Source organism: Populus alba, chromosome 1 (genome assembly GCF_005239225.2).
Source record: "Populus alba chromosome 1, ASM523922v2, whole genome shotgun sequence".
NCBI classification, from domain to species: Eukaryota; Viridiplantae; Streptophyta; class Magnoliopsida; order Malpighiales; family Salicaceae; genus Populus; species Populus alba.
This window is the reverse complement of record NC_133284.1, coordinates 9,882,017-9,894,129: the sequence shown is the minus strand read 5'-3', so window position 1 is coordinate 9,894,129 and position 12,113 is coordinate 9,882,017. Positions and strand designations below refer to the sequence as shown.

The 12,113-nt window shown below is 35.8% G+C and overlaps 1 protein-coding gene and 1 pseudogene across 2 annotated transcripts; one reads left to right on the top strand and one right to left on the bottom strand.

Annotated features, from left to right (window-relative positions):
- Window positions 1-1,187: 1,187 nt before the first annotated feature.
- Window positions 1,188-3,730, bottom strand: LOC118033661 (heat stress transcription factor B-2b). Of its 2 annotated transcripts, none has more exons than XM_035038735.2 (3): window positions 3,419-3,730; window positions 2,657-2,994; window positions 1,188-2,553 (listed from the first exon to the last, which is right to left on the bottom strand). In XM_035038735.2, exons 2-3 carry the CDS (start codon window positions 2,954-2,956, stop codon window positions 1,816-1,818), a joined length of 1,038 nt encoding a protein of 345 aa, XP_034894626.1. In that variant the 5' UTR covers window positions 2,957-2,994; window positions 3,419-3,730; the 3' UTR covers window positions 1,188-1,815. The 2 variants fall into 2 exon arrangements, with proteins under 2 accessions (XP_034894626.1, XP_034894623.1); XM_035038732.2 differs by having other exon boundaries at window positions 3,349-3,728.
- A 2,636-nt stretch (window positions 3,731-6,366) lies between these two features.
- LOC140956012 (DEAD-box ATP-dependent RNA helicase 47, mitochondrial-like) lies at window positions 6,367-11,001 on the top strand (annotated as a pseudogene).
- Window positions 11,002-12,113: the final 1,112 nt, after the last annotated feature.

Sequence of the window (12,113 nt, the reverse complement as noted above, 5' to 3'; positions counted from 1 at the left end):
TTATTGCTACAATTCTTAATTTTTTCCACTCCGGCAATCTTCTAAAATCTGTGAATGTCACAGCCATTACTTTGATCCCTAAAATTGCATATGCTAATAAGGTCATTGATTTGAGACCCATTTCTTGCTTCTCCACTTCATACAAATGCATCTCGAAGATTTTAGCTAATAGAAGGTGTGTTTGCCTTCTCTAATTAGCCTTAACCAGACAGCTTTTGTTCGAGAGCGGAAAATAGTTGATAAGGTGATGCTGGCCCAGGAGATTATCAGGGGATGTCATAGAAATGATATGGTTGCTTGTTGTACTCTGAAGATTGATTTGAAGAAAGCCTTTTGACTTTGTGAATTGGAAATTTCTATTCAACATACTTCTTGCTATGAGTTTTCCAAGGTCTTTTCTTAGCTGGTTACAGGCATGCATTACATCTCCTAGTTTATGAGTTGTTATTAATGGGGGGCTATCTGTCTATTGTGAAGGAAAAAAAGGATTGCGACAACACTTCATTTGAGAGGCATTGCTTGGGAACTTATACCACACAGTGGGCAATGGCAGAAACATTCATCCTAGTTTACAAGGTGCTAACTTAATTCATAAATGCTGCTGCTCTTTGTGGCCGATGTTATCAAAGATGGTGACTGGTAATAACCTGCAGCTAGATCAGAGGACTTGGTGAAGGTTCAAGGTGAGATCTGTGCCATCATTCATCCTTCTTGTTCCACTGCTGATGACAAATCCCGGCTAAATTTGTATAAAGTGTTTTTACGTCAGTTCTGCTTAGACTTGCTTGGTGCTCAACTATCTATGGTGTATGGGTGGAGCGAGATAATTGAATCCACACGAATGAAAGCATGAGCACGGAGCAAGGCTTTCATGATACCATAGTTAAAACAATCAACCCAGCTCGGTGGCTCTAAGGTCTCCAAAATTAGGTTTTTTCCAGGTAGTTTTGAAAACACCCAACCAACCCTACTTGAGTTCCTTTCTTGTTTGACAAGATGCTTTCATTCATTAAAAAAAGAACAAAAAAGAAGAAGCTTCCACAGAGTTTGCAAAGTAACACGTGATCCGAGATTGCAATCGCAAGTGGTAACAGAGCTCATGTTCTAGAAGCACGTCTATACATTACAGTTTAACAGCTGACCAATAGCTTATACTAGAAGTGATCTTCAGATCCTAAATTCAAAAATTCAGAACCAAAGTAGGAGTAATAATAATAATAATAATAATACACAATTGAGTACAGCAGATGGCCGGTAGAATATTACAAGAAGACATGCGAAGCAACCAACCATTGAAGTCGGAAGTCAGCAGAGCACATGTACCATGTATAACTTGCATCAGCAGCAAGTACACAATCATCCAGCACAACACAGAAGAAACAAAACAAACTAGCTTTCTTAAGACTAGCTTCTTAACCTGCTCTACTTACAAATCTAAATCTGGAGCCACTAAATCGAGAACTTACTTTAAGCTTTGGAAATCATTGTTTACCACGGGACAGATCCTCTCCAGCAGCAACCAATCACCGTGCTCTGGAGAATCTATCCATCTTGTTTCCATGAGGCGCCGTTTTGGCACTCCAACCACTTCTTTTGATGCTTCCACCACCATCATCGCATCCTAAAAAAACCGACTCTTCAGTTCCCAACAAACCAAAAGATGGTGACTTTTCCCTTTCCGTAAAGACAGATGCACCTTCCAGAAGCGACCCATCTTTTAAGACACGTGTCGTCTACCCATCTCCTGATCCAATTCCTGTGGTGCCCATCGTGCTCCACTCTGATCACACCATCAGCTCTCAACCATCATTATTATCATTTCCCAAGATCTAACCACCGTTGATCTTGGTGATCTGAATTCCCTGAACTACCATCCAGCGGCTCCGCTTTAACGTCAGATCCGTGCTCTTTCCCTTCCGTTTGTTGCCGATTACCCTCCTCCTCCTCCTCGTCTATCCTCACGCGCTTGAATCCAATAGAAACCCCAAACAGTCTCGGGCTCACCTCCGACTCCGTAGCCGCCGCTCCGCCCCTGGGTCTACCACTAACCGCCACTTCATCCGCCACCGGCAACAATTCCAAAGCGGCCTTGACTTCCGCCAAATTATTATTGCTATTATTTCCACTATTACCCTCTAACTGAGGGGACGCGTAATTATTCATCAACACCATTATATTATTACACAGACCTCTCAACTGAGTCAACTCGAGGCTCAGGGCCGAGTTCTCCTTCCGCAACCTCTCGTTCTCCTCCAGAATCTCCAGCGTCGTCGTGCAGCTCGTCGTCCGGAGAAACGAGTTTGCTCCTCCCGCCGTCCCTGCCCCGCCAGGAGACGACGTGGACGATATTCCCTGGTCATCACCAGAGTTAGCAGGAGAAACCGCTCTCGCCACCGTGGGGATGGCGGCGACCGTAACGGAAGCGGACGTTACAGCTGATGCCGCCATCGGAGATATTTTCCTGCGCTGAATATCGCGGAGAAGTGCTTTCTCGCCTCGCCGGAAACAGTCATTCGCGAATTCCCATCGATCGGGTACCACCTTTCTAAATCCCTATAAAAAATAGCAAAAAAATAATAACTAAAACTTTAAGCAGAATTAAACAAACAAGACAGGACGACTTAATGATTTAATTCGAGTAAAATTAAATGCTTACGTATGTGTTGAGTTGGCGAACGAAGCTAGAGAAGTTGTTGTGCTTGAAATATTTAGGCAACAAGTCTCTAGCGAACTCTGCAGGACGCCACACTATGAAGGTTGAGCCATCGTCGTTCCATGAAATCAAGTCATCAACCGACGGGTCATCGACTAGCTGATAGGTTTTGGTTAAAAATGGAGTTGGGAGAGATCTTTGTGAATCTCCCGATCCTGATGGTGGTCCGCCAGCTGCTGCTCCGCCGCCACATGCGGTGGCGGCGGGTGATTCGCCGGTTTGCTCCACAGGCAATGGCGGCATGGAAGGTTCGATATTAGATCCCGAACCCTAATAAGAGACTGGAAGCAAAGGAAATATATTTCAGAAAAAGGAAGAACGATACATACAGAAAAGAGAATAACAGTATCAATCCTCTGTTTGGTTTTTCTAGAAAGTGTAGGATAGTAAAACCAATAAAGAAAAGCGAGGAAATCAATTGTTATAAAATTTGACGAAGCTAAATTTAACTGCTAAAAACTACCATAACATGAGTTACTCCTCCTCATCCTTAATAATGAAAACTGAAACAACAACATAAGAGGTTTTAATTTTTAAGATATCGATACATCCTGCAGTTTCTCCTTGTTTTTCCGGTAACGATATAGAAGTACTAGAACAAGGAACTAAATCAGTAAGAATCTTGTCATTCATACCCGAAGAAAGTGAAAAAAATGTCAGATTCATCTTTCCTTATATATTCCAGAGGTGGTGAAATTCTCTCACCAAAGAAACAGAAAATACACGAAGCTACGTTTATCGAACTCGACGGTAGCCTAGCTAGGGCTTTAATGAAACGGCATGGAAGGAAGAACCGCCGACCGATAGGAGGCAGCGAAGATTGACGTTGGAATTTGAGATTGCGAGATAGAGAGAGAGGGGGGGGGAGACGGTGGGGTTAGGTTTTTGTTGTTTCTAGAAGTTTCTGGGTGGAGTAAATGATAAGGAGAGGAAAGAGAAGATCGGGGGTTCGAGAAGGAAAGGGAATTAAAAGGGAAAAAGAGGGTAAGGGCCCCCACGTACACACATAGATTAGATAATTTAGATGGATTGGAGCGGATAGGAAGGCGCCAGAAGGTTGTGCGTGGTGGCTTCTTTTTAGGTCATTTCCAGAAGTTTCTCTTAAATAGCAACACGTCATCGTTTTTTTAAACTCACAAATTTTGTTTACTGATTGGGTTTGGGAAAGAATCGTGGTAGGATATTATTGATAATGGACAAACCCAATACCAGCCCATGTTTCTCCATCACATAGGCTCGGTTATCAAGGAAGTGCAGTCCTTTCATGTCCTAAAAGCCTACTTTAGTTTGTATTTTGTTTGGAAATTTGGTTGGCTTTTTTAAAGATTTAAATTTTTTAAAGTATAAATCATATTAAAAATAAAAAATATATATATATTTTTATATGAATTCTAGAAAAAAATCACATCTTTAAGTCAAACATTCCTTTAACAATCAAGGATTTATTTTTTTATTTTCTTATAATCTTGATAATTAATTATTAAGTATTATCATTAATTATTAAATATGGATTAAAATAATAATCTATATTTTTTTTCATTTGATTATTTTTTTAATTTATAGGAATTTAGAGTTGATAATTTATTTTGATTTGTTTTTTATATGGTTATCGCGGTATCAAAAAAATATCCCAATATCAAATTAGTATTAGAAAAATATCATAGCATTATGATATGGTTTATATTTTTAAAAAGTTCATCTAAATAAAAAATGATTTAAAAAAACTAGGTTATTAACTTTATGGAGTCAATGACCCGGTTTACTAGTTTAACAAGGTAATTCTAGTTGTTTCGGTTCATAGGTTTATCAATGATTTTTCTTTTTACTAATTGAATTCGATTATATGTTCATCTATTTTTCTCTTTATCATATAGTTAAAAAATGTGTTTTAAAAAACATGTTATTAAATTTTAGAAAATTAATGGGCTTGTTGACAGGTTTAGTGAGTTTAACTTTTCTCTTTTTTTTTTTTTTAATTTTATCATTTGATAGTAGGATAATTGAGAATTCAGTTTCATAATTTGTTTTGTTTTGCTTTTTATAAGGTTATTATAGTCTTAAATAAAGTCTCAGTATTGATTTGACGCTTAATTTTACAATAGTTTATTTTTGTTATTATATAGTTAAATAGAAAATAATTTAGTAAAATAAGTTACTAACCTCAATGGAGTCCATTGTCTAGTTTGTGGGTTTGATGCATTAACTCGGGTTACATGATTCATAAGCTTAGTTAGTTTATACTTTAAACCTAATATATTTATTTTTTAGTTTTTTTAATTTTTAATTTTTAATTTTTTTTTATTTCATTCTTCTTTAGTATTAGATTGGTTAGGAAATTGAATTTATAGTTTATTTTTTTCTACTTTATATAGTGTTATCATGATCTCAAATAAAACATATTTTTTAGAGTTGATACTCAATTTTGCAAACATCTAATTTTATCGTAAAATGAAATAAAAATAATTTAAAAAAACAACAAAGTTATTAAACCCATTTAAGTCTATGACCTAGGTCATAGGGTGATTGATATCAATTTAATTTGGCATAATCTCAATATTAAAAAAATATTATCTTAAAGTTTTTTTTTAAAAAGTTATGTCATGTTTTTATCGGTTATCCAAATTGTTTTTTAACTTATTAAATTGAATGATTTACTTTAGATCAGTTTCCATGCAGTTTAATTTGAAATTTAAGTTAGATAAGGAGTTAAGTTAACATATTTTAAAATTAAATTACTTGATTGGATTTAATGATATTGTTAAAAAAAATTCTTTATGCTATTTATATTTTTTTTATTTAAAAATAATAATTCAAATCACAATGTTCCGCAGCAAATATACTAGTACTCTATTATGTCACAGGCAAATATACTAATACTCTATTATGTCATGCGTGCTTTAGAAAAAAGAAATGTTTGCTTATGAAAGCTCTCAACCATACACGTAAGGATATTAGTGGAGTAATTTCATTAAAAAAAAAAATACAAATGTAAGGAAAGTTACTCTGCCCTAATATGCATATATTAAAACTATATTGATATTTGATATTTGATATTTAATATGCCCTAATATGCCCTAATCATTACTATATTGATATTTGATCCTTAAAACTTCAACTAGATATTGAAAGTAATATAGTTTTTTTCATTATGATATAATTTTTTATTTTTTTTGCTAACTGTACATGATCAGTTTGGTAATTTTATTTTTTAATATACAGTAAAATTACTCATTTAACTTTGAAATTAAATAATCTAAAACTGTTGAGATGCTTGGTAAATGCTGCTGCTGCTGCTGCGATGTTTGTTTTATACAAAAGGTTGATATCCAGGCCAATTTGAAGAAGAAAAGAAGGCGAATCTGGGAAAGCTATAGAAAGATGAGTTTGATTGCTGCATCTTTTATTTATTTTTTTGGGTTTTGAATATGGACCTGTAATGAATTCTGTGTTTTTTCAGGGCAAACTAAAATAAATGGGGGAATTTGTTCGCAAACCTAATCTTATGATATGTGTCAGGTAGCAGCCCAACTACTCAAAGTGTGGTGGCTGGAGGTTGCCACGTGTCAAATAAACTGTGGCTGTTGAATGTCTGTATGAGAATCCTATGCCATGAATCTAAATTATGCTTTTGTGTCTGATTTAAACAGCAACATGAGGTGTTAGGAAATTATTTCTGGAGTGCCTGAACCTCTTAACTATTTGACTGTTCTGCTCTTATGTTAGTTTGTCAAGCTCACCCTGCAGCCTACGTTGTCTGTCTAATTAAATAGGATATTTCCCAATCAACGAAATTACACCTTTATAGTTCTTTTGGTGGTTTCCATCTGTGTTTTGGACTGTCTTCGGGAGGAGGAGGAGCATGCACCGCGACTCCTACTGGGTTGTTGTCAAACTTCAGGTCGCATTGTGGGCTGTTTTGAATTGTTGTGCCTGTGAATGTCGCGTTGAAACTTCCATAAAATCTTAGCACCTGCAAAAAGAAAGTGCATGCTTATGAACTGCGATAGAAATCTTTATAGTTTTCTTGAAGTCCTCACTGCATCGGGGCTTGATGCTTGGCATTTTCCCGTTGAGCTCCCTTCTTATCTACAAAACAGTTCAGAAAAGAGACATTATCAGATTTAGATAGATACTGCAGATAATAGTTGTAGTGGAAGGTACAAATTGAAGTTAATTATCGATATTATTGGTGGATGTTGTTGTACTCTGTTTGTTTAGTGGAATAATTAATTTCGATTCATTGTCTATAGGATCTTCAAACGGGTGGTCTTGCCACCATTTGAGCCGCTGACTTTGCTTGGTGGCTTTTGCTATCCTAATTTGGATGGTTTGATTCCTTTAGTTTGTATGTTCTGCTGCTTCGTTGTTCATGCCTTTAGGCTCTTACCTTTTAGTTTTCTTTTTGATTATGTTCGCCCTCAGGTGTGCTTACTGTTTTAGGAAATCTCTCGCAACTTTGCATGCCCTTTTTTCTAATAGCTGGTGAGGTTCCCTCTTCTATACGTCGCTTTCGTTTGATCGCTCTCTTTTCCCTTTGTTTTTTGATCCCACATTAAGCTATCTTCGCTCTGTGCTTGCTCTGTCCAAGTTCTCGTATCTTTCCTTTTCAACTTTGTATGGCTTTCTACGTTGTTGCCTTTCGTGATGTTTGTTTAGCCATTTTCTATGCTCTCTCGGTGGCGCTTCCTGGTTTAGGACCGCTCATGCATCTTTTCTCCAACAATTGACAAGGTTTGCTATTCTCTGCCTCCATTTCAGTTCCGCCATCTGTTTTGTAGGTTGCTTCTTCTTCCTCTTTTCTTCACTTTTATAACATCAACATGGCTTTGACCTTGGCTTTCACTCTTACCATATTTGATGCTTTACCTCCTTTGTTTTGTATAGTTTCTTGCTTTGTGATACATTTTTCTGTTCCTAATTTTTTCCTTTTCCCTGTTATCATATCCTCTATGAGGTAACAATTTCACTAAAGTAAGTTCCAGGACTTGCAATTGACACTTTGTTCATGTCATTCCTTAATATGGCTTTAGGACATGCATTCCCTTTCAGCATTTGTATGCCTGTTGATATTTATCTTTTGCCCTTCATGCATAATATAAAAAAAAAATTAACAAAGAAAAAAAGAACTATATTTGAGCATATTTGGATTATCAAAGAACTTGCTAATTTAATAAAAGGAAGACAGCAAGAAAATAAAAAAGTAAAATTAAAAAAAAAAACATCAATTTAAAAAAAGAGTGAAAACGAAAAAAATTCAAGTAAATCTCCTAAATCTGGTCTAATTTTAAAAACTTGCAATTCGTTAAATCTTAAACTTGAATTCAATTAAGAAGCTTAATTGTCAGCCAATTTAGTTTTAAAAGATAAAATAATTGAAAAAATATTATTAAAAAAACTTGTAAAAACAAAAGAAAACAACAAAAAAAATGATGATAAAGTTTGAGAGAAAACACCTAAGGAGGATGAAATTTGAAAAAAAAAATTAAAATAATCTCAAACAAGATAAATAGCAATTAAAAGAATTACTATCAAATTTGAAAGATTAAAAAGTCATAGGGGATGAGATTGAAAAAAAATATATAATTTGATAGATTGTTTATAAATTAAAAAATGATTGGGGTGAAATTGAAAAACAATTGTAAGAGGCTAACCTAATAGAATCAAACCTAAGAAAATAAGGAAACAAAAAAAAAAAGAAAAAAACCAGGTAATCTCGGGCAAACTTCCTAAACTTAGTCTAATATTTAAAACTTGTAACTTGTAAAATCCTAGACCTGGGTTCGATCAAGAAACTTAACTCTCAATAAATTTAATTTTAAAGGATGAAATCGTTGTGAAAAATATTAATCAGAAAAAGTTGCAAGAAAAAAAATAAAATAAAAAATGAGGATAAAATTTGACAAAAAAACCCGAAGATGATGGTTTTTTTTTTTTAAATAAAAATAACCCCAAACAAAACAAGTTGCAATTATAAAAGAAATGATCAAATTTGAAAGATAAAAAAAATTGTAGGAGGTAAAATTGAAAAACATATTTTATTTGATAAATTATTTATAAATTAAAAAATGGCAGTAGGTGAAATAGAAAGATATTGTTAAAGGCTAACCCAATATAATTAAACCGTAAAAAATAATAATAAAAAAAGGTAAAAAAAAAAACATCAGTTTAGAAAAAAAAAAAAAAGCAAACCTAGTGAACCTTTTAGGTTTAATATTTAAAAATCACAACCCGGGAAAAAATTAATTCAGAATCAATCAAAAAGTTTAATTCTCAACTACTTTAATTTTGAAAGATGAGATAAGTAAAAAAATATTAAAAAAAAAAACTACAAAAACAATTAAAATAATGAGAATAAGATTTGATAGAAAAATTCAAGGAGGTTGCAATTTTTTTAAAAAAATCATAATAAAATAAACTTGCAATTAAATGAATGAAAACCAAAAACATTTATAATTTTATACCTTATTCTAAAATAAAAAAAATAGTAATTAAAAGTATAGGGACCAAATGTCGAGGGAGAAAAAAATTGAAGGGGTTGCTTCAAAATTTTGCTGCAATTGACACAAAACTTGAGGAGGAGAAAGAGCAGAAGAAAGAAAAAACACAAATGTTTGTTGGCAACAAACCACTATGAATTTTGAAAAACACATCGTACCACCATGTAAAGAGTATTAAGATCTTTCAACCAACGCCATGAAATGTGGTATTTAGCATCTAGACGGACTTTTACGCGTCACCTGAACAGTGCAGGGCTATCTATAAAGCGCACGCCAATAATGTTTTTAATAATTATATTTAGTATACAACAATACACTTGAATACCTTTAAAAATTACTACAAAAACAAAGTAAAATGATAAAAAAAATACCCTTGGGTGACTTCACTATTTTTGTGTCGAATACTATTGTAAAAAATTGAAAATACAAAAATGTCTTTTCCTATTCTGTCTGAAGTTGGAACTCTGAAGAAAAAATCTTCTAGTGGCGATAAAGAAACTCGGAAAAAAACAGAGATAGAAGCAGTGATTGTGGCTTCGTCTAGAGATCTAGGTATGCAAATAGTGAGAGAGATTGAGAAGCTGTTAGGACCTGATAACAAGAGAGTGATTCAGCAGCTTGTAGGTGGTGCAAACCGGTCAAGACAGGAAGAAGCTTTAAAGAAAAACAAGCCATTGATTGTTGTGGTTACACGCAGGATTGCAAAGATTAGTGCAGCTGGCAAACCCCATACCCATGGTTGTCGTTATTTGGTCTTAGATGAAATTGACGAGCTTCTTTCGTTTCACTTCCAGGAGGACATGCACTGGATATGGGAACATGTAGGGAGTAGATCAGGTGCAGACCCTCGAGGACAAAAAAGTCCGCTTGCGAGACGGGCTGATCGTCAGACTTTAATGGTATCAGAAACAGTGCCATTTTCTGTCGTGAGGGTTGCCAGGAACTGAGCATGTGACCCACTTTTTTGTCCAGGCAAAAAGTGTCTTTCCACTTGAGTCTCTTGCTCATGGAACTGATAATCTGTCCAGGCGTGCTTCTAATTCAAGCTCAGACTCAAATTTGCAGCCTCAGGCAACGGTGCAGAGCCTTCCTCCAGCATTGAAACACCACATGGTTGCAGCATAAGGTTGATACTTTGAGAAGATGTGTTCATGCACTGGAGGCGCAGTCTGTGATAGCCTTCATGAACCATACAAGGCAACTAAGAGATGCTGTCTTCAAACTAGAGGCTCGTGGGATGAATGCTGCAGGGCTCCATGGGGATCTTGGCAAGCTTGGTAGGTCAACAATTCTAAAGAAATTTAGAAGTGGGCAGGTGAGAGTCCTTGTAACGAATGAACTTGCAGCAAGGGGTTCGGATGTTCCAGAGTGTGATCTTGTTGTCAATCTTGACTTGCCTACGGACTCAATTCATTATGCACATCGAGCTGGCAGGACTGTCCGACTTGGTAGGAAAGGCCCTGTGCTGACAATTTGCGAGGAGCCAGAAGTGTTTGTGGTGAAGAAACTGCAGAAGCTGCTTGGGGTCTCTATTCCTGATGCGAGTTTACAGAGGGCAAGCTTGTTGTCACTGAAAAGCGGAGAAACATGCGGAGGCCTTGAGGTGATGGATAGGGTACTCATTATATCTTTTGGTTTCACTTGTTTCCATCAAGATAACGGGTATATTTTAGGGCATAGTCAATCCCTAGTGTTTTCTTAGGCAGCTTGTTGCAGCTAGATTATGTTGAATTCGAAGCTTATTATGAGATATTCTGTTTTTAATAAGAGCTTAAAGCAATAGTTACCACATATGAAGCCTATGATTATGACCTTCAAATAAAACAGCTCAAAAGCAACTCATTTACCGGGCATTAATCCAGTAGTAACAACCTACACAACCTAACACCCATTCATGTTTAACCTGGAAAAAAAAAGGAAGGAAAATAATCGTATTTCATACGATTGAAGAAGCAGCAGAGCGTGATATTACACCAGGCATGCCGGTGAAGGGGATTCCTTTTCTACATGCAAATCGGAGATGTTTTGTTGTGATAAGAAAGAATGCTAGGATTTTAAGCAGGCACGAGCTACGTCACCAGATGATTCTCTTACATAGCTTCAAGCTGATAACAGAGTGCATATCACAATGACGAGGAAAGTGACAATCGACGCGGTCGTGAAAATGATGACCGCCTTCCAGATAGATGCAGTTTTATCAATCTGTTGGATGGCCAATATTGCTACCCAACTAGAAGAAATCAGAAGATAGCCTGCCACCTTTAAATGCTTACAAAAATATTAGCCATCGAGGAAATATATTTTCCGGATGGAGAAAAGGAAAAAAACATTGAGAGAGGAACTACAAGTGTTGTTTTAAGCTTTCGCTGAAACTGCAATATATCAAGGATGAAGCTCATGTAGTCCGAGTACATGTCTGGGATGAGGATGCCTCTGTCTTTGCTGTCACAAACAACTTTGAAGAGTTGGAAAGCAGAATAAATTAACACTGAAACAGATGCAATGAAGCAGTTCCTACATACAGAAGTAGAGTAATCAGGTTATTAATTGTTGACAAATATACCATATTGATGTATCAATATATCTTTGCTTAAAAGTTTATGATTAAAAGGGTGAAAAACAGGGTAATTACCAAATGTATTTAGGTTTGGCTAGACACCAAGCTTAGGTGAGATGGGTTTGGTATTGCTTTCAGGCCCAACATCCTTGGGTTTAGCAATGCATTGAGTCCAAATTCATATGGATCTAGCAAGACGCCAAACCCAAACATCTCTGGGTTTAGTTATATGCTGAGCCCAAGTGCATGTAGGTCTAGTAAGGCACTAAACCCAAACATCTTTGGGTCAATTACGTGCTAAGCTCGAGTACACGTGGATATGTCAAGGTGCCAGACGTAAATATCC